This window comes from Zonotrichia leucophrys, chromosome 3, assembly GCF_028769735.1.
Source record: "Zonotrichia leucophrys gambelii isolate GWCS_2022_RI chromosome 3, RI_Zleu_2.0, whole genome shotgun sequence".
NCBI classification, from domain to species: Eukaryota; Metazoa; Chordata; class Aves; order Passeriformes; family Passerellidae; genus Zonotrichia; species Zonotrichia leucophrys.
In genome coordinates this window covers 74839043-74861608 of record NC_088172.1, presented here as the reverse complement: position 1 = coordinate 74861608, position 22566 = coordinate 74839043, and the positions used below count along the sequence as shown (strand labels likewise).

Genomic DNA, 22566 nt, shown 5'->3' with positions numbered 1-22566 from the left:
AGTATACATCAGCATTCTGCCCTGACTCCCTCTGCTTTTGTCATTCATAGATGACAACAGGTATTCATTCATGTTTCCAAATTAGTTCTTGTGTAAGCAAGGTGCTTTTGTAATCAGACAGATGGCCTAGGTTTGATTTCTGACCTAGAACTTGCCTGTCAGGGAAGCAAATGTCACTTGTCACTATCTATAAGATCTGCAGTGACACATTACAGGGAGAGCTTGGGGCTAATAACGCCAAGGTTGTGTTCAGTCCCCATATGGGCCATTCACTTAAGAGCTGGACTCGACAAGCCTTGTGGGTCCCTTCCAACTCAAAATATTCTGTGATTCTCTGAATTCCATCTGGAGTTCAGGGAGGACTGCATACAGTGAAGTCCTAGGAAAAGAATCAGGGCCAGGCACAGAAGAATCCTGCTCAAAGTGCAGAGGTTTCACATTTTTATTAGAACAAGCAGTAAACAAAATTTCCTAAGTATAAAATGTAGATATTTTCTAGTTCTTGAGTCCTCCCAGACAGAAGAGTCACAGCATGAAGGGCAGATCGAGATTCTTCTCACCAGTGCCAAAGTAGACGTAGCCGAATTGCTTGGTCATTGGGACATGGTAGAATGTGAGTCCCAGCCACAGCAGGCTTCGCAGCACCACCACACTGCCCCCCTTCTCCAGCTGGATACTCCAGGAGCCTGTGTGAGAAGATGTGCAAATGAATCACTGGAAAAGAGAAAGAGGCAGCACTCCTGCAGCAAGTTAACCTAAGCTGAGAGAAGGGCTGCCATTGGTTCTGCCTGACCTGTTAACAGTGCACAAAGCTGCACTGGGGTTTGTAACACCTAAAAGGAGGGAAGTCAGGGAGAACTTAAACCTCGATGCTCTGTTTCCCTTTTGTCAGTTCAGCCCTGCAGGCTGCCCTCGTTTCCAGATGTCTGTCTGGGTTCACATCGTAGCATATTCCCATGGCTATGGTGGTGATGTCGTACGCGTCGCAGGAAGGGACCCTCAAGCTCCAGACTGGTACAGCTGATCCCCAGGAGAGGCTGCAGCTATTCTTGGCTCTATCTGAGTGGGCAGCAGTTACTCCAACAAGCTCTGCCACCTACTTGGTGTAGCTAATAGCTGTAGAGAGCCAAGATGAGCTATAGCAATCCTGCATAGGAATTAAATTTGTCCTTAAAATAAACTTCTAGCATTAGTAGTGGGAAGAGAAAGAAGGTGCTTTCCTCCTTCAGGGAAGACTGGTTTCTCTGATACAGCAACTGGAAAAAAATGAGAGAATGAAAAGTAGGGTATTTCCTATCTGAGAAATATATGGAAAAGGTTAATTCTCTTCAGTCTTTCTTGGCTCCACCGTTGAAGAGGATGTGCGTGGTAGGGGCAAAGGGATTAGTTTCCACATTAATTTTGTTTTGGCTCCACAGAAGAGGTTCAGAGCCAGTGTGAAAATGCAGTTTCTTCTGGATACAAGGAGCTCAGAGCCTCTGAGTATTTATTTTGCATCTGACATGACAGCTTGGGAATTGTGCCAGAGGGAGGGGGCTGAAGAATCAGCTTGGATTCAGTGCTGGAGGGCAAGGAGCTGCCAGGAGAAGAAAATACCAACTTCAGCACCAAATCAGTAATACCTAGAGGCTACAAAGTAGGGAAGAAAGGTGCTTCTGAATCTCCATCTAAAAAAAACAGGAGCAGGCCCAAATTAAAAAAATGTAGTTGGAACTGTCAGGCTACCATTGGCCTAGAGTCAAGCAATCAGCCTATCTGTACCCAAAGCCAAAATCTGCCAATTCCAGAATAAGCAGAAAGCACATAATGTGTTGGGCTATTTAGGCAGTATTCATCTTTGTAGATAATTTTAGGCTCATTAATTTTAGGCTCATCAATTTATGCTATGATTCATGCTTACTCATGTCACGGTTAGCCTGGGGAAGGGCTTCTGTGATTGCTGTCAGCTGCGTGTCCTCCCGCTCCCACTCACTCGTGACTCTGGGCCAATTTTAGTCACATCCAGCAAAGGGCTGAAGGGCTTTAACACCCCAGGTTCCTACAGCAGGTCTCCCTGGGATGTGGCCCAAGGGCTGACTGCAGCTCCTGGAGCTTTGCTCTGCCAGCAGCTGCAAGGAAGCACAGGCTGTCAGGCCTGCCTGGCAGCCGCGAGGCAGCCGCTAGCTGGGCAATCCGCGTTCGTGCAGCCTTGGGCTCTTGTGTGCTCCCTGGCAGTAGATGTTGTCTCACGTGCAGTTCATGGCAAACTACAGTAGTTGAAGGGAAATGTTAATGTGGTGGCTACAGAATCAGAAAGGAACAGTACAGTTCAGAGCCCTGTAAAACCAGGTATTGAATTGTGCTGCTCACCTGTTACCTAACTCTTCACTTCCTATCTCTGTACTTCTCAAAAGTTTCTTGGACACCACTGTTTCCTCTGCCTCCTCCTTCAGTAAATTCCACATTTGTTAAACTATAATATGCAAGTCCTGTGTCATCTCTGATGTGCTGCCTTTCAAAGTACACTCTTCAGTCATGTGCATATGTGGAACTCAGTGAACAGCAAGAATGCCTACCTCCTTCCTGGCAGACTGGACAGAAGTACAAAACAGACATTCACAGTCAGGAGATTTCTGCTTTGGAGAACTTACTTCTAACTCACTCTCTTCCACATTTCCACTAAAGACAAACAACTGGGGTTGCAGTAAAACAGAGGACTACTTAATATCAGACAGTCAATACAGGTGTGTGCCATCTTTCCACCTTCCACTTGTGATATTCTTTACACAAGTCCTAGATACAACATGAGCTAGTATCTTCACAAGCAGTGGTTTCACATACAAGGCAACCCCAATCTCCGATCCAGTCTCTCCAGTGCCACTCTTATGGATACAAACTGGCCTGGATTTTTTTCACACCTGGAGTAAAAATGCCTGTTATGGTTCAGCCACTGGGATTACAAATCCTGACTGAGGGGATCAGTGTGTTCTTAAGAAATTCCATCACTTGGGTAGCATGGAAACCCAGATGAGGAACACTTATGCAACAAGGCAGATCATCCAGTGACTGAAGCACTGCAGCCATTCGCTGTCAAAGGACAAGCTTTCAGTTTCTTCATCTTTGTCTCTAAAAGTTTCCAGCATTTGCTACTGACAGTAGCATGACCATGTGTAGGAGTGTTGATCAACAAGTAGCAGGCAACTAGGTCTGAATGTAATAGTGACAAGTAACTCTCAATTTCTCCTCTGAATGATTGCTCCCAGCACATGGTTCTTCAGCTTGAATTTGTATAAATGACCTACAAGTCTTTCTTCCAAATACTGCTGGTACTTGCTGCAGCTTTACACACTGGTTTTTGGGGAAGGGGATGATGACACACTGTAAACTTTTCATAAAGTTTCTCTGACAAAAAAATAAGTCAATAAGGAACTCTAAATGTCTGTGATTTAGGACCAGTCCTCTGAGAAGCACGTCTGTCAAGAATAGGACTATGCCTTGCCTTGCTGGGTGGTGAAAACCTTTAGGGATTATCTAATTTGTTAATGCCTCTCAACATACTGGAAGCATCTAACAACCTGGGTACATGTGATAGCTTGTTTATATATGTTAACCTACACAGATGAACCCTCTGCCCCAAACCATTTTTACAGAACAAAAGGAAATGCCTGGAGCATGACAACTGGGAAAGGTAGGAGGGAAAACAGGGTTTTCAGTGCTCTTAGGAACTGTATCTGGATTTAGACATCTTTTTGTTGGATAAATTCACAGAGGAGGTAGAGTAAATCAAGTTCAACATAATTAAATGCCCATATCTGTGCTCTGGGGCAATAGAGTACATGGATCCATGATCTCCTCAGAACTTTTACCCTGTGACACACAGCCTTATCAATCTCAGCAGAGTATTCATCAGCAGTTAACTCTGCCGATCAAAGGAACTTCCCATGCACCTTCACACCTGGCAGAAATGTACAGATAAAATTGAAGATGGCTCCATTCACTTTCACCTACATCTCTGAAGGCTGTGATGTACAGTTTCTACATTTCCCTATCATCTGTCCAAGATGCCAATTCTCAAAGAGCTTGAATTTGTCATTTCATAAATGTGAGACCTTTGGGGAATATTAATTATTATTGTTATACTTTCCAGCTCTTCTCTGGCCCTTCATTCTGCATGTAGTTCTACACAAATATGAACAGTAAAGTTTTGCTGAAGCTGCATAAGCCTTCCTGTGAAGTGAGGGCCTGAACAAAAACAGGCAGGTTACGTAAGGGCAATCCCATCTGGACCAGCACAACACAGGTTGAGAACAGGAAAAATTGACAACAAACTGTCTGGAACTGTAATGTCATTTTCACTGGCATCCTGTTTTCAGCCAGAATGATGATTAATCCTAGAGCTGCTCTTTATTCTGCAGAGCCAAAGGGTAGCAGCAGTGCCATCTTCCACCTTCTACTAACTGGATCACTAGAGACATTTTTCTATTCTAATCATCAAAGGTGTTGTTTTCAATATACTTTTCCAGACTGGACTTGTGTGATATACAAAACCCATTCCGAAACGGCATTTGATACACAATGCTGGTGTATCTTCTAAGAAGAGATTACATTAAAGTTCTGGAACCTCTTTGGGTTCTTTAGTCTTTTTCATAAAAGGAAAAAAATTAGAACCTGTTATCTCATTACTTTTTTTCCCCCCACACCTCACCACATCAGCTCTATTTGAGGAGGTGCTGCATAAAACAAAATTTGAACTCGTGAGACATGGAGAAAGTTGTTCTCTCAGAAAGATGCAGGACACTTGTGTTGTCTTCTGTCACAGCTCAAACCTCACAATACTACAATACTCAAACAATATGCTGTTTGAGCATATTGGGAGGGCCTACCTTTTTTTGGGAGGGCCCACCTTTCTTGTTGGAGTTTGAAATATCAATGTTGTAAATCATTCTAGAAAGTAACTATTGAACAGTATGCAATAATAGCTTAAAATAAATACACTACCTTTTCTTCCTTAAGAGAAAGTCTTAGAAATGCATTTAATGATGCAATATAAAAAGGAATGAGAACTATGAAAATTAAATGCTACTTTCATCCACTTTTTTTCTTTTTCTCTCTTGTTCTTTAAACTTCTGTGCTATTACAGATGGTTGTTGGGGTAAAACCATCACACAGATAGCTTCAGGTCTGTATTACTATAAAAATGTAGAATTAGGCTGCTGAGTCCAAATCCTTTCCATCACTGGCTGAGAATATTCCATGGCAATCCCTGTGTCAGACAATATGTCTCCTACTGAGAGATGGGAAGCTCAAACCATCAGTCTGTAAGGTACACCAGAGATTCCTAGATAAAAGTTGTCAAGAAAAAAAGATTTTAAAATATTATTTTCATTGGAGAAAATACAACTAAAACTAGGAGACAGCAAGCTAAGGTTGGATTTCCTAGACTTAAGTACCAATTTTAACTTGCATCTCCATGTGTGCTGTCTCTAAATCAGGCAGCAGAGTTAACTGCACACATCATGTAAAGCTCACTGAGGTGCAGGGAACTGCTCATTGCTCTCACACAAGAGATTCCTACCAGTAACACTGCTCTGGTGAGGTTCCCAAAGTTCAAAATACGTTTCTTAAAAGAGCAAGTTAATATTTAGGCTGCACCCAGCAAACTTTAGAAAGCCAAGCAGGCTTTCTGTGCTGAAAGTATTGCCTGTTGCTGCTCCAGAAGGGAAGGGAGGGAGCTGCTGTGTGGGAGGAAAGAGCATGGGAAAAGTATCCGCTGGATGAAGATCTGGAGCTTCCTATCCCACTTTGGATCAGGCTGCAGCCTCCACCCCTCCAAACACAGGCAGGAATTCTGAGGAGTTCCTTACATCTTTCCCAAACAAGAAAGTGCTTTGAAGATCCTGATGCTCACCCTGTGTTAAACCACTGCCTTTTTTATGGCCCTTCAACAGCTGCCAGAACACCAGGGCTGAATTTCAAAAGTCAACCTCCTTCTCAGCTTCTTCTTCCTTTCCAGTCGCCAATAGAAATCCCTGTCTCATCCCCCATATCTGCCTCAGCTATGGGCTGAATCTTGTAATCCACAGAAGCAATAGGGTGCGTGAGACATGAGCTTTTAAACAAAACCCTTCCAAGAGGGCTGTTTGCAGAACTTTCCTGCTGTAACTGGTCCACTTGCAGTATGACCTCTCATAACACTGCTGCTTTGGAGGTGATTCAGCAGTGCCTCATTTCAGTGCAAGCTTGAGAAGAAACAGCTTTAAGAGCTAGACAGCCTGATAGAGAGGCTCCACATTGCAAAAGCTCACAGAGGGTCATAAAAGTGACATTATCAATTCTTCTTCAAAGGAGGAAGTGTCTCAAGGGAAAAACAGCCACAGCATGGTTGCACTTACCATTAACACATTATGCTGCCACAAGAGCAGGTTACAACATCTATTGCTGCAGTTAGTCCTGAGTGAGAGTGAAGTATGGAGTCACAGGACTAATATTAACACCCGGAGAGGGACAACATAACCATTTCCCTCTGCAAAAGCAGCCACTGCTTGGCTGCATGACCCCAAGCACTTAGAGCTGACAAAGCCTCACTACACCCGTGGGATTTAGCTGCCATTTCCCTCCAACAGAAAATCCTACACGGGGAAGAGCTTCCTACTTCTAATTTGTTGTCTGTAGGGAACAAAGACAAATTGCAAACCAGAGCAGCTGTAAGCAAAGGTCACCGTGCTTTGGCTCTCAATAAATTGTGCCACACCAACATTTCACGCACAGCCTACCAGCCATAAGGACACATCCAAACAGTCCTGTGTGGGGCCCAAACTCCTTCGTGCCACTTACTGGCTGCAAACTAAATCTCTTCCATTTGCTTGACATACCACCTGCACCCCATATGTTAACACTGCTGTCAATATTTCCAATTCCCCATATAACTATTTAATAATAATTAAATAAAAACACAGACTGGTTGCAAGTTCAGTACTATTTTTAAAAGCCTCCAGAGCCAAGAAAGCACAGCTTACAGTCAGATGCTGCCAAGTGGCTCTTGCATGGTCCTAATGCCTGCCATGTCCTTGACACACAAATACCACCATGCCCAAAACCCAAAGTAAAATGGTCATAATTTAGAGGCTTCTCCTCTCCATTATCCTCTTCCACTGGGGATTCCTGTGCAGTAGAAATTATTTCAACAGGCCCAGGCCTTCTATTTACACATGAAGAACCTGTTTCCTGCTGACAAGGAAGACCCAGGGATTGCAGTGCTGTCCCAGATAGGTATTCAGGCACCTCCAAGTAAAAATGAAATTCAGGCCTAAATGATATTTAGACATCTGACAACAGTGCTGCTTAATCCAGCTGAAGCAACCTCTGCCCTTATTCCCACCCTCATCATTCTTCCATCATAGAGACCACAAAAGTGTTTATTTACTCCTTAGTGAGTCAGGTAGGGAAAATAATCTGGCTGAAAAATATACTGGAGAGAAATAACATTATTTTTCCAGCTGGAATCTGCACAGCCAACAATGCCAACACAAAAGAAGGGACAATACACAGAAATAAATGAGCACCAGAGGATGGGAAGGACTGGAAAAGCTAGCACTGAAGTAATACACATCAAATTAGAGCCTCCCTTATTGCCCTGTTAGTTTGCCCTTTAGTCCTAAATCCACCTGATAAAACAAATCAAAACCAAACAAAAAGATTCTAATTAAGAGAAAGACATAGACTGCACAGAAAGCATTAGAATAAAGACTTGGAATAGGGCTGTGCACTAGAGGAAACAGCAAGACCATATGAAATCAAAACTCATAAAGAGCAGGAAAAACTGATTAAAATCCATGCTATTTGTATTCTGACAATTACAGTACAGATCACTGAATCTTAGGTTTTCTGTAGTAAATTTAGAAATCTTTCAGAGTGGCAAATCAGCTCCTTCCAAAGCACGAGTTATGCTGGGTCTCATCACACTCCATATTTCTTGTTCAGCTGGTCGCTGTGGAAACGTTTTTGGAGCGTGCCAGGAGTCACGTAGCATCTACCTGGGGAGCCCCTGCATTAATCCGTCACCTTCGTGGGTTTCTCTGAGCCCATTGGCTGGTGGCAAGAAAAAGGAGTCTCTCGCCCCTCCCTGCTCTGAATGAAAGACGCTTCCTCTAAATCTTGCTACAGGATTTCAGGCTCAATTCAGCTTCTTTGGGGCTTTTGTCACCAAACAAATGTGATGTCTTTGAAAGAAAGATTAACAGTTTGATGAAAGGATGCAATGGGCAGCTTTGTTCTAGCCTGCTTCCCCTAGAGCTTTTGGTCACTGTCACTTTCTTACCCACGGGAGAATATCTGTCTGACTCTCAGAGGAGATTATGGCCACCTTGTAAGATTTTTCCTCTCCTGGTAACAAAGCACTGGCCACTTTGAGGAGGTGATAATGATGAACAGGGGCTGGATTAGGGGCAAAGAACCTCACATTGATCTCTGAATTCTGAGAAAACACAAAGGAGTCGATGCTGGGATTCAAAACCCACCAAATGCTTAGAGCACATCCAGTTCGCTTTCCTGCAGGAGGGGCAAGTCCACAAGCCCTCTCAGTCCCCCAGTTGTAATTCTTACCTCATCATCAAATTAGCAAGGCTAGTTAAAAGAGCTTGGGATGAGGAACAGATGGCATGGATTATAAACTGTTGATGTTTTTGTACTAAACTAGATACGGATTCTGGACCAAATTACCCAAAGAGTTTACCAGTTTCTGAGAATAATGTCACACTGAGCATTTCCACATAGCACAGTGCAGTGCTAATTCTGAACACTAAAGGCTAAGCATCTTTTAATGCCTGTGATAGCCTAGCTATTTCTGCTCAGCATAACTGCTCTACAAATATACCCAAAGATGAACTGTCACTTGTCCTTTTCCCTTTACACACTGCCACACATCCCTTCAGCATGCAGATTTTCAATCCATATGATATTTGTGTACAGTAAAACAAGATGATGCTATGTGGTTTCTTCCTTTCAAAAGCCTGTGGCCAAATGGGCAGCAAACAGCAAAGCAAAGCTGTACACAGGGCTGGCACCAATGCCAATGACTGCACAGGCAGGAGCTGCCACTCCTTGGAGCCCCTTCAGAAACAGATCCCTCCTAGCAAAAGCTGACCTCGTTCTGACTTCAGTGACACACAAACTGTCCTAGGATTTTCCCCACAAGTAATTTTTCATCATTCCCTAGAGAAAAGGTTAGGCCAAGGCAGACTGATGTGGTGATGAACCTGCAGCTTCTAGTTCTATAAGGCTTTACTAGCATTTCCCATCATTTTAGCAAGAAGTTCATCTCCTTTTCACGTCCAAGGAACCAGCAGCTTAAATGGAGACAGGGTGGGTCATGATTTCTTTCACTGAGGAGAAAAAAAAACCTTTTCAACCCCGGAAAGTTACTATGAAAACTCTGCTTCTGTCCTCATTCTTTCCCTACAGCAGTCTGGAGGGTGAAGGACTCCACCACAGCTTTCAGTTGATGGGCAGCCCTGTTCCAGTATAAACTCATCCAAGGTCTGACTAAACAAGAGCCTGAGGTGATACAGACCCAGGACCCAAAAGCAGTGAATATGCTGCTTTATTACCCATAGACACAAAGCCCAAGGAAAACAGCTCCTAATCAAAGCAGACCATGATCAGCCAGTCAGAAGCTCTAATAGGAGCTGGCCCAGGAGTCCTCCTATCATGCTGCCACATGAGAGGTTCCAGTCTGATCTTGAACTCCTGAGCTGGCAGCAACCCAGCTGGTAGGAGGGATAGCATCTTGTCTTGCTCCCAGACAACTTTCTTGGGTCACTGCAGGAATCCCCCTAACAGCCTCTACATATCACTGGTAAAACTTAAGAGTGACCCTACTGCTGAAGAATGTAGGGGACATATATTGTGTATGTCCATTCACATGCATGTGATCTCTAAGGATGCTGAGAAAGCCATAGAAAAGCTTAGTGACCATTCCAGAAACTGGCTAAGCTTGAAAGGGAGAGAATATCTTCTCTATACTTTCAGTTCAGGAGGCCAGTATGCCACACACAGTCTGGAAACTCAGGACATACCTCTTCCTTGATTTGATGCCGCTCTGGGTGATTTTCTTTCTCATTTTACTTTTTCGTGGTTTCCTTTTCTGTGCTCAGCACCGACAATGCTGGCACTATAGTGCACCCTGCTGGAAGGCAGCAGCTAGAGTCATGCTGGAATTCTTTCCAGGGATGGCTGACTTCAGTTTGAACAGGAACATTCAGGTACCAATGCTTTTACTAACAGTCCACTAAACCAGCTACTGGGTTTGATTTTCAGATCAGAAATCCTACTGTTCCGATGCACAGTTATCTGGTTTTCTCATTCTCTAACACTGTATTTTAAAGCTTGTTTGTCAAAACTACTTGTATTAATGTCAGGTAACTCCATGGGATTCTGTAGCTCAGTTTCACACATTCACCAAGCCTAAGGATCACATCTCCCAGCGAAGAATGAGGATAGCTGTGAGCCATGCTAGGTATTTCAGTCTACATTTTCGCTACCTCTTTTTGTCCTTGCAAACAACAAGTACTGCCCTCTCATTTATTATGAGTCTTTTAGTTTGGATTTCAGTGAGACAGCTTGAAAAGCCTTGTCCCCGTGTGGCTCTTGGCAGGCTAAGGAGTAAAGTGCTCTTGCTCTCGGCTTTCACAGAGCTGGGGAGGTGCTGCTTATTGTTAAGCAATGAAAGGGGAGGGCTCAGGTCACATCTGTGAAATGTTAGTGGAGAAGGGAGGCTGGGTGAAAGTAGGTGGCCAGCACAGCATAGCACTTCGCTGGATTTTGCAAGGCCACTAGGGAGATAGGCAGCCATTTGTCTTAGAGCCCTGATAAAGGGCCCTTGCCTCTGGTGGCTGGCTGGGGGCTGTAAATACCTCTGCAGACACAGACTCTTCAAATGGCTGGAGACCGAGGCTGATAGGGGATTAATCGCCTTGAAGGGAGGAGGGAGGAGGGAGGGGGATCCAAAGCAAGTTAATTAGCTGTGTTAATGTATGGAGATAAAGCAGGGTCGTGCCTCCTGGCCTTCTTCCTTCCTGCACCCTGACTTTTGGGACAGCCATGATGGGGCTACCAAAATGGCCCTTGAGAGCAGCCAGAGAAACTATCTCCCACTTAGAAAGGCAGTCCCTCCATCTTCAAGGACCCATTAGGCACCAGCTTTTCCTAAACCGATAAAGACTGTGCTAATGAACCTCAGATGACAGGAGGTTACTGTTCTAACCCAGGCCACTGCTCAGCAAGCTTACAGAAACGTGCCTGCTCAAAGTTTTCAGCCAAAGAAATGGCCACAAATCTCTTTGTCTGTAATGCTGTACAAGGAGTGCTCCAAAACCACTGCACTTTTGGGTGAAGAAAAAGCTACAATCCAAGTGGCTGTCACTTTCTCCACAGTCAAATGGTAAAGGAGCTGGAATGACCTTCTGTCTAGGCACTTCTACCCTACCTTCATCTTGAAAGGACAAGTAGACAAGACTCACTGATTCATCCTGCCACTGTATACCCATTTGGACTGATGCTATAAAATCTCTCCCAGCAATACAGATCCACAATGGCAGTAAGTCAGGAATCTCCTCAGCCCTCTTTTGAGCCCTCACATATCATAGTTCAGAAAGCAATGCCAGCTGAAATGAGCTGACGTAAGTCAGGAATCTCCTCAGCCCTCTTTTGAGCCCTCACATATCATAGTTCAGAAAGCAATGCCAGCTGAAATGAGCTGACTTGCACTTGGAATCCATTGTCACCTTTGTGTTACTGTCACTGACAATGAAGAAGTCCAAGCTGAACATCACCCTCCATGGCTGCCATCAAGTTTATGGCCAGGCATACCAGGAATCTGGACTCCTACAAACCACTGCCCATTAAACTGAAGTCACTTACACATATCTGGGACTATCAACGTGTATTTGCATTTAACTGAAACACAATTTCCAGGAAGACATCCAGCGTGATGTTAAGATACCAAGAGACATAGGCTCATCCATTACCCTTGCTAACTGGTAATCTTTTCACTCTTAGAAACTGTATATCATTGTTCATTTTAGTTCTGGATATAATTTTTAGCTGCTGATTCCTGTTATGCCTTTCTCTGGTATAATAAATAGATCTTCAGTACCTAATACTTAAACTCCACAGAGTATTTACACAGTGTAACACAGCCATTCTCACACGCTTTTCCTCAAGATAAACAGATTGAACTATTTATGTCTCTCACCAGCCCTTGGATCGTTTTGTGACTCTTTCCAGTCTTTCAATGTGCAGTAATCCAGTTATGATTCCACTAACAGTATATGCAAAAGTAAAGTCGCCCCCCTGTTCCTAGTTGCTACACCCTTGTTTATGTATCTGCAGATCAAGTTACCCTTTTAAGTCTCAGGATCAGCCTGGGAGCTGATGTTCAGTGGGTTGTGCCTGGATTTCCTTTCAGAGCCACAGTTTCCAGAATACAATTCCCAAATTCTGACTTTCAGTCCTTACTTGCCTCATGTGACTTTGCAGGTATGCACACCAAAATGTACTGTATTTAAGTAAGCCCAGTTTTCCAGATGTCTGTATCCATCCTGCCTTGCCATTATTTGTCTTTCCACCAACCCTTTACTTTTAGATCATTTATAAATAAGTTGAAGGATATAAATATTGGCACTGGTCCCTTTCTGACCTCTCCCAGAAACACCCATTCACTGAATTCTGAATCACAGCTGCTAAGGAAGATTCAATTTAGGGGAATAATTCTGCAATGCCAGGATTTATTAAAGATTATTATGCCGCAAGTCTCCTGAGATAATGATTTCAGAAGTAACTGATCTGACTCTGCCATTTTAATGCTTTTGATCCACAGTAAATGTTGTTTAACTCTACCCTCCCTTAGCAAACAGTCTGAAAACTGTCTGAAACAGTATTTCATTGTCTTTGCTTGATAAAAGTCCATATTCTTTCCAAAAAGAAAACAGAAAAAAATCGAGCTCTTCTGCCCTTCCACATGCTCATCAGTCTTTTTACCATCACCATTTAGTGACAGTTTCCAGTACCTTTACTATGCTTTCTTTTCTTCTCAATATAGTTTAAAAAAATATCTGCCTTACTATTGTCACGGACTACTCTAGTTATTCTGGCTCCCTTTGTCGTTCTCTATTCATTATAAATTCCAATTTATATCAATCATTAATCATTCCAAACCTTCTGCATTTCCTTTTATATGTCTTTTTTATTATAATTTCTACTCTTAATCTCCAAGTGAACTGTGGTAGGTTTTCAGCCAAAAGCAGCTATTCACTAACTGGGGGTCATGACTTTTGAAGAAAGTCTTCTCATGTAAAGCCCATTTCCACTCATATCTTTTCCTATCTAGACATACCTCCCCGCCTACATCAGTTTTTATCAGTGTTCTGTTGGTGTCCCTTATCTCCATATCAAAGTGATCTGATTCAGTAATCTGTAACAAACCCTCAGAGTCAAGTTATTGCTTTTCTGAATTGCAGTTTGAAAGTGCCAAAGACCTGAATTCTCCATCCCTTGTCTCACTTCCTTCCAAGCTTTCCATTCTACACTCCTACCTCAGGCTTTCACTCATCCACTTTCTTTATCCTTGCAGAATGGGGCACATTCTGATCTGATACCAGGGTCACACGGAGATCAACCTTCCCCCTCCATTTTCACTTCCCCCATTATTATCAATGCCTGAAATATGTCTATTATTTCATATCTTCACAACATTAAGTCATCAAGTGAAAATGCCACAGGCATGCTAGGAATTATTGCTATTTGCTTTGCCATTCCATTATCTACAAGCAGATGTAAAACTGCCACAGCCCTAGTTCCTGAAATACTATGTCCAGGGTTCCAAACTCCATGCAGCAGAAAGGACAGCTCTGGCAATGTGCCAGCAGCTGAAAGGCCACATCTAATTTTGCATAAAGTTGAGCAGATTGTCTGCTTAGACTAGAGCAAACAAGCTTATCTTTAATGCAGACATATGGCCAGCAAAACCTACAGATCCCAGCATGCAACGTTCTGGCCAGCTGGCCATTTGGATGAGGATTAAGCATTACATGATCTGATACTGTGGTGACAGAAGATCTGTATCACAACCCCTCCATGATCATGCCATTGAGACAAGGTTCTCATTTCCCACTTTTCTCTAGAATAGTTTTTAAATATGCATTAAAAAAAAAAAGCTAAGTCAGTCACTTGTCTGTGGGAGCTGAGACACCAAGAAAAAAAATACAGAATGATTAAAGGATGAGCAGCAACATATTCTGAACTTTTAAAGTACACAGATAACCTGATAGACACACAGACAGAATCTGGAACCTGCAAACACCACAGATATCACTGGTAAAGATAAGAATGGCAGACAGTTTTGTTACAAAACTCCAGGTTCTCCAATTTTGCACTAAACTCTGCTTTTACCATTGTTGCCTTTATTCAACCAATTTTAATTTCCTTTCTTCCCACCTCTCAGCTGTCATATAAAATGTTCTCTCTGCCTCCAACTTTCCATTCTGTAAGACACCTCTGCTCTCCTATAATGACACACCATATATCTTATGACAGTTACCCCCTTGACAGCCATCACAGATGCTAAGTCTCCAATTAATAGAGAAAACTATTCCAACAGAGTTGTTACTTTTAGACAGGTTAAAATCAGCCCTTAATCTCTCAGTTCTGTTCTTTAGGTCTTTTAAGATGCTAGGGGAATTTAGCCAATGCAGGCTGGGAGCGTCACTCCAATGTCGCTTACTCCCAAATCACTTCTTATGTATTTATTGAGAAAAGAGATAAATCTAGCTTCAGTCACAATTCTAGAGGCAATAAATTTGAGAATTCCTACTTCTCCTCTGACAGTAACTGTTCAAGACAGGATCTAACCAGGAAAGGCAAGAAAAACTTCAGGTCAAAATGAGGGGATTTGCTAGAGCGATGAACATGTCAGTAAATAGAGAAAGCACTGTCTACTTTTTCGTCTCTGTCAGGACCAACATGCACTGTCAGAGCTCAAGGAAAGTAATCTGAGAACCAGACTTTGAGTATCTCACAACCAGGAGCGAATCTGGCAAAGCCATGCTGATAAAATCAGCAGAAAGCCTGTGTGTGTCCTGGTTCCCCCCACCCCATTTTCACAAGCAACCAGTACTTTTAGGCAAACTGAATGCTTGTTAAACGAGGCTGGGTTGATCTTTCTTTAATGTCAGAGCTCCCATCTGCATGTGATAAATGCAATTAGAGAGGCTACATGCCCTTGATGATCCTGTAACCAATTCCTGTCTTAGCTCTCTCGCCTCCTTCACCTTATCCCCCAATTCAGGACAAAGCAAGCAGAGCTGCACAGGCACCATGAAAAATCTTCTCTTGCCTCAGCTGCACTTTAACTCAGGTAGTCTTTCAAAGGCAACTTTTTCAAGGATACTGAAATCTACGCTAACAGCAACATCCACTCAGGAAGGGGCTAAAGGTTCATGCTTACACAGACATCAATCTGCCACAGGAATACCATCACAACAGTGGCACAGTTGAGCCCTACTTTCTATCTGCTACCAGGTAAAATACAGCTACAAGACTAATTTGATTTGAAGACTTTAACAAAGCCATCATCTTCATGTCTAACACATGGTGTGTCTCCCTACCACGAGGGAGGGAGGGAGGGAAAAAGAGGAGGGAGCAGTGGGAAGGCAAACAGTAGCAAAACCTGAACTACCATACAAAACTGCAGCTAAAATTTTCTTAGGAGCTATCTAGGATCTAATTCCTCTTGCAATTCTGCTTTGAGTCAAAAGGGCCACCTCAATGAGCCAGTGTATGTAAAAATGTGCAGTCTGTCCAGACTACATCTCTGGAAAACGGCTGCATAAGGACACTCCCAGTAAGTTGAAGAGCGGTTTAGATTTTAGCAGTTTATGCTCTGTCAAAAATGTTCAGAATTCAGGCAGGACCTCAGATTCCCAGTTCTTTTTTTTTTTTTTTGGCAAAGGGACGATTGGGAGGAGAGGGTAAGAAGAGAGAGGATGGGAGGGAGGGAGGAAGGGAGAATCTCAAAAGCTATTTGCAACACCGGCAATTCACTGTCCATCCACTCAATTCCATCTGACACAGTCACCTAGTATCCTATCCTACTACACCTCGACAGGAATAAAATAAAAAATCTAAGTTTGAATTGTTTCCCTAGAATCTCCCTCAACAGAGGACATGAAAACACTCAGTCCAATCCAAAAAATTGCAGCAAATCAGCAAAGCCAGACAGAAACAAATAACAAGCCGCTCCCATTTCTTTAGAGAAATATCTTGCCAGAGGGATCCCTGGAAGAGACTTTAAATATATTTGCAGTTGTCCAGCAGAACAGCAGAGATGTAAATTGAAGATACAATCCAGTATGCCTGGTTTTTTTTTTCTCCTTTCACGGTGTATAATTCTGCCACAGTGCAGACTATTCCAACAAAGTTTATCCAAGGAACATTTGAATTCACCCTCTTTGAGATATCAGCTTGGTGTTAATGAGACCCCATTTAGATAAAGAAGAGAAATACTGGGTGGAACAAGAGGTGTGAAATTCTTCAAACCACATAAATTTTCTCTATCACTCGTGGAGTTATCTCTCCCAATAGGGTCACCAGTTGTCACAGGCTTTACAGAAGTCAGGAGGGAATATGGCAGAGGCAGAGTGTGGTCAGACCTGTTGAGAGGATGTGACAGCCCTGGTACACTTACATCTTTCCATTTTAAGCATTTAGAATTGCTTAAAACAGGAAGTAATGACAATATTTAGTAAAGGATAAAGTTCCTTTACAGAGTCACAGAAGCTTCTCATACCACCTCCACAGTAACCCACACCAGTCCCCTGTGTTTCCAAGGCTACTCAACATCCCTATTGCCCTCCCTCTCATTGCATCTGTTGATTTTACTACCTTTGCCTTGTGGGATATCATGCTCCAGAGAATTTAGAAAGTCGGTGGATGGGTCCAGGTCAGCCTTTTCCAGCAGGGTTTTATTCTTCAGGTTAGTCGGCTCAGTGAAATGGAAATAGGAACTTAACTTTTTTGCCTCCACCAAAGACAGACCTGTGAACAACCATTGGTGAACATTACTACATACACGAATGAACCAGGATAACACACATTATACTATCAAGTATAACACTGTTTCTCTAATGCCCACAGCCCAGAACAGAATCACAATCTTTCTCTAATAGACTCCACAGAAGGCTTGTCAGAAACAGGGGTCAGCACTCCCTGATGCATTGGAGACCATACTGACTGCAGCTCCAGATAAAACAATGGGTACCGACTTGAGGACAACTTTCTGTGCCCATTTGGTCATATCCTGTATCTAAATGGACAATTCACTACTTCTGCAATTGCTAAACACTGCCACGAACTACAGCTTATACAGAAAAATTACTCAGTTTAATGACTCAGAGCTATTACTGACTCTTTTCCCACCTTCATACACCTGAACATTAGTGGCATTGGATTTTCTCCTCCCTGTTCGTCTTATCCACGGGGAAAAAAACACAACTGAAATCAAAGCATCAGTTAGAGAAAGTCATCTTAGTTTACAGCCTTTATGATCAAAGTACAGTTGATCCTGATAAAGACAATCAAGAATTTACCTTCAAAGTGTCTGTTTTCATGCACAGACCCAAGAGGAGTCTTCACAAATGCCCCCCGGGGGACGATGCCAACTGCTCTGTCTATCTGTTCTATGGTAGCTATGAGGCGGGCCTCCTCCTTCATCACAGGCTTTAAAGAAAAATAGGGAAATCTTAAAGGCAGGGCTTTCCTTGTTTTCATTTCTGAAAATAAACTTGAGGTGACACAATAGACGTATCATCTTGGAGTCCCATGGCACTAAGAGGACCTCAAAAGACATTTCATCACATAGGACAGAAAACACAGTTAGGAGCAGAAAGTTTAGACTCACCAGAGATCTAACTATCCATCCCTTCATCTGTTCTTTCCTCCCTCTCAATTCACCTACTTATGACTTATGTATTCATTTATAAAGAATGCTGCCTGCAGTTACTATTAAAACTTCAGAAACCGCAGTGACGATCTATACCAGTTGTACATAATAAAGCATATTTAGTATTTCTGAGGCCTGTTGAACTCCAGCAAAAACCAAAGTAAGAGTTCAGTCAAGAAGCTGTTGCTACACAATGACAGCACGGAATTACAGACAGAGTTAGAGAATGTTCTGAGTTGGAAGGGACCCATAAGGATCATCAAATTCAACTCTTAGGTGAACAGCCCATACAGTGATTGAAACTGCAACCTTGGTGTTATAAGCACTTGGTTATAAGCAACCTTGGTTATAAGCACTGTGCTCTAACCAAGACGAAATTTGGTATCCTTTGCCTGACCACACGCTCATGCTGCTCATTATAAGTGAGGAGAAGCCACCACCTGCACAGTGTGAGGGGCACAAATGTAGTGAACAGAGTTCGAAACCGTTTTGCTGTATTTACCTCCTTACCACTCTGAACCAGTCTTGCAGCAGCTTCTGGGTTTATCTCAGCCAAGCTGTACTCAAAGGAAGGATCCCCCTGAAAGCGGCCCTTCACCTCCTCAGCCAGGGCAAGCATCTCCTCGGTGGCTGGCGTCAGGAGGCTCCAGTCCAAGCAGTTCAAGCTGCCAACGACAAGCACGACTCAGGGCCGAGCCCGGTAAAGAAGAGGGCTCTCGAGGCAACTTCGCCAGGCCGCCGAGGGCATTCCCTGGGACTCCCTCCCCGGATCCGGACAGCACCCCCCGACCCGCACGGCCCCAGGCCGGCCCCTCTCCCCGGTCCCGACCCCCGCACCTGTACAGGCGGCTGCGGGGCGCGGCGCGGTCGGGGCCCAGCCCCTGGGCGATGTAGTAGGCGCCGCGCACGCCCTGGATGCAGCCCCAGAACCAGACCCGCTCGAAGCGGTAGTCGCGCTGCAGCAGCGGCAGCGAGGCGCCCAGCGCCGCCCGCAGCTCCGGGCTGAGCCCCGCGCCGCCGCCCGCCACCAGCGACAGCGCCGCGGGCAGCGACAGCGCCTCCATGGGCTCCGCGTCCGCGTTGCCGGGAGACCGCGGCCCGGCCGGGGTCACCCCGCGCTTCCGCCGCCGCTGCCACGGACGAGGCGGGCGGCGCCGGACTCAGCCCGCCCCGCCCGGGACACAGAGACACTGGAGAGCAGCATCCCAGCAGGGATGCGGCTATGGGTGTCTGCCTGCGCTGTGTTCCCAGTTTCAGGAGGCCTAAATCCAAGTCCAAAATCAGGCGGGCGTACAATTGTATTGCACTTTCACCAGGATACATCAAAGGGATCCATTTGCTTTATTTCTTACATGTACAACAGGGAAAAATAACCCCTTCTGAAACTCTTAGAGATCCTGAGGAGCGCCACGAAATTGATAAGAGGACTGAAGCACCTTCCCGAAGAAGACAGGCTGAGAAAGTTTGCGCTCTTCAGCTTGGAGAAGGTTTTATAGCAACCTTCCAATACCAACAGGGAAGCCAGAGAGGGACTCTTCATCTGGAACTGTAGTGATAGGATAAGGAGTGTCAGGTACAAACTGAAAGAAAGGAAATTTAGGTTAGGCATTAGGAAGAAATTCTTTACTGTGAGCATGGTGAGACACTGGAACATGTTGCCCAGGGAGGCTGTGGAAGCCCCAACCCTGGCAGTGTTGGATAGGGTTGGGTAAGGCCTTGAGCAGCCTGGTCTAGTGGGAGGTGCCTCTGCCCATAGCAGGGAGTGTTGGAACTAGATGAGCTTGAAGGTCCATTCCAATCCCTTAACATTTCATGATTCTCTGATCTTATCTAGCTCATGTACCTCTATAAATAAATGGCTTATTTATAAATTACAGCATTTGGATTGCTCTTTGGCAGCTCATTTTGCTGAATCACAGACATCCAGGAAACAGATCCTGCCCTAAAAAATCTTGCCGTCTGGCTTAACACAAAATACAATAAATAAGTAATGAGATTGTGCAGCTGCTTAGACAAATAGAATTTCTGTTTGACGTCTTCAGGAAATTTAAGCTTTTATATATGTGTGTTATATAAATAAATATGTGCATGCACTTGCATTTAAATCCATTGTAAAGTCATAAATTCTTTCTTTTTCATCCGTTTCCTGCTCACTTCTAAGGAGAACACTGATCCTGGGACCGCTGCCTGTAACAGTTGTCACCTGATTTTTTGTCAAGTGAGATGTTTAATGGGCTGTACAGCACACAAGCTGACCCATTAGCTTTACTTACCCTGTACAAAAAGGCAACTCAGATTCCTGAAGATTAACCACCTTCTCTTTGACAGGTATCAGGCAGAACATACAGGAGTGAACACAGACTTTTTGTCCACGCTGCCACCTACCTGTGCCTGATTTGCTCAGTGGAATAGGAATTTTCAGGCTTTGTAGACTCGTTTAATCACTGATTTCTCTAGGAGTGTGGGTTAGTATTTTATGTTAGGGCTATGATTGTCCAGTGAACAGCAGAACTGCAAGCCAGGCTCATTTCACATGAGTCAGAGGGGCAACCCAAGATCATAATGAATTTCTGCCACTGTCAACCACAGCTGGATTCCAACCAGATGCTAACAGCTGAGAGGCTCTTTACCCTGTTATGGATCTTCCAAGCCACCTAGTCTCTAGTCTTTGCCTGCCCTGACTGACGGTTATCAAAAATAATATCTATAGCTTAAGGAAATACTTGCTGGTTCAGTAAAGTCGGGTGGGTAACTCTGCTCCCCTTTGTCTTGACCCCAATTACTAAACACTGATAAGGATCGGGAAGTAAGTGGTTGCATTATTTAACAAATGAAAGGTCAAAAGCGCTGCTATTCAGTAAGGTCAAAGGTTACCATCACTGTTATTAAACAATTCCAAAGCAATTTCTCCCATTCCTTGCCATCCCAGGCTGAAACAAGGAGCTGCTCAGCACTGGGCAGACAGGAGGGAAGAGAGGCACCAGGCATCATTCAGCTGGCAGGTGGCTAGGTGGCATTTCTGAGATACCTGCTTCAGCAAGGGAAGGTCCACAGCCCAGCAGCTCCCATCAGAGAACTGAGTTCTCCTGCCTTTGCACAGAACGTGCACATACCTGTGTGCCAAACAGCTTCTGCTTCTCCCAGCTCCACCTTTTAGAGCTAGCATCCTTTTGGGGGAGAAACAGTCTCAGGCTCCCTTCCACTCACCCCAGGCAAGGTAGCAAAGCTTACAGAACTGAGCATCTTGAAATATGTGTGAGTTGCTGCTGTGTGCACAGCGGCTCTGGATGCTTGCACACCTTTCACATAACATTTGAAAACACTTTTAGTGATGTGTGAAGTGAACTCATCTTCCTACACATCCTTTAGTATACCTCATCTCCAAAGAAAGAAAAATAGCTATGTCACTTCCATTTCTGCTGGTGCAGATTAATAAAGCTGTCCTCAAAATCCCCTTGCAGAACAACTATTGCACTGTCCTGGGCATCCATTGGGCTGACACTGATCACGAGGTATAGTGCCATACATCACCTGTTTTTTTGTGTGGTGGGGACAAATCTGCAGTTGGTTCTGATGCAGCAAAAAATGGATAAATATTATTCCTCCCAGGTGTGTTGAATATAAAATCGAATTTTCCTTCAAATCATCCCAAAATTTCAGACTGTCTCTGACTTCATAAACATTTCAGCTTTGAATAATTTTCCTGCTTGTAAGTCATTACTGCTATGGATAGTAAAAGATTGTAAGCCAGAGAGGAAAGTATGGGATTTTTCTCACTAAGGAAGGAAAGATAGATGGCTGCTTGTCAGAAGGGGAGGAGACTGTGGATGACAAACAGCTGAACAAACTTCAAGAACTGCAAAGTGAAGCCTTGAGCTATGCTGAGCATAAAAAGTAAGGAATTAGAGCCAAGTGACTGTTTAACAGCAACAGAAGGGATCAGGAGTGTTCCTACCTGATATAGTGCAGACACTTTCCTCTCTCTTGGAGGTTGTACTAAGCATGGGAAAATGCTGGAAATACCTTGACTGCACACTGTTAGAAGGAAAAGAGTGTGGGTCTTCTGGCTTGTCCAGGACCAATGCCATTTTCTCCATTAGTGGGTCCTGAGCTAGCTGTGTGCAGTCATGGGGAGAGACAGAGAGGAGGGGGTGAAAATGCAGCGTGTGTTATAAGCTGGACTCCTCCATTTCTGGAATGCCTGCAATATCATTCTCAGTAACAACTCAGCAAGAAATTTGGCTAGTAGGTCAGGATGGGAGCAGATGTGCTGAGATATAGAGAAAATCTGCAGGATGACTGTCACAAGCCTTCCCTGGAGATTCTCTTTGGCATAATCCTGGGCCGGCAATGTGCCCAAAAAAAGTGGTTATCCTGCCTTACTCAGGAAAAGAGAAGCACGAGAGCCAAAGAGCTTTGTCATTTTGTGACATGAAATTTTCTATGTCTTTAAGGTTTGTTTCATGCTTTTCATCACTCCCCTAATAGCATCTATCATACTGACTGCTCTTGGCACAGGGGACAGGTAGAGTTTACTGGGGTAAGAAAAACCAATGTGCTGATTACATCATCCTGCCTGGGCATCACTCGAGTTG

At 44.0% G+C, this 22566-nt stretch overlaps 1 protein-coding gene across 1 annotated transcript; it reads right to left on the bottom strand.

Moving 5' to 3' along the window:
- Positions 1 to 347: 347 nt before the first annotated feature.
- On the bottom strand, positions 348 to 19065 carry RSPH9 (radial spoke head component 9). The gene is made up of 5 exons (XM_064708849.1): positions 18809 to 19065; positions 18474 to 18636; positions 17619 to 17748; positions 16915 to 17067; positions 348 to 686 (listed from the first exon to the last, which is right to left on the bottom strand). Exons 1-5 carry the CDS (start codon positions 19033 to 19035, stop codon positions 526 to 528), a joined length of 834 nt encoding a protein of 277 aa, XP_064564919.1. The 5' UTR covers positions 19036 to 19065; the 3' UTR covers positions 348 to 525.
- Between the last annotated feature and the right edge of the window lie 3501 nt (positions 19066 to 22566).

Excerpts from the sequence above, each read along its gene's own strand:
- RSPH9 (XM_064708849.1), bottom strand. The coding sequence starts at position 19,035 with ATGGAGGCGCTGTCGCTGCCCGCGGCGCTGTCGCTGGTGGCGGGCGGC. Across the intron at positions 17,068-17,618 it reads TGAAAACAGACACTTTGAAG|GTCTGTCTTTGGTGGAGGCA; the intron begins GTAAATTCTTGA and ends GGTTGTTCACAG. Across the intron at positions 687-16,914 it reads TGATATCCCACAAGGCAAAG|GCTCCTGGAGTATCCAGCTG; the intron begins GTAGTAAAATCA and ends CTTCTCACACAG.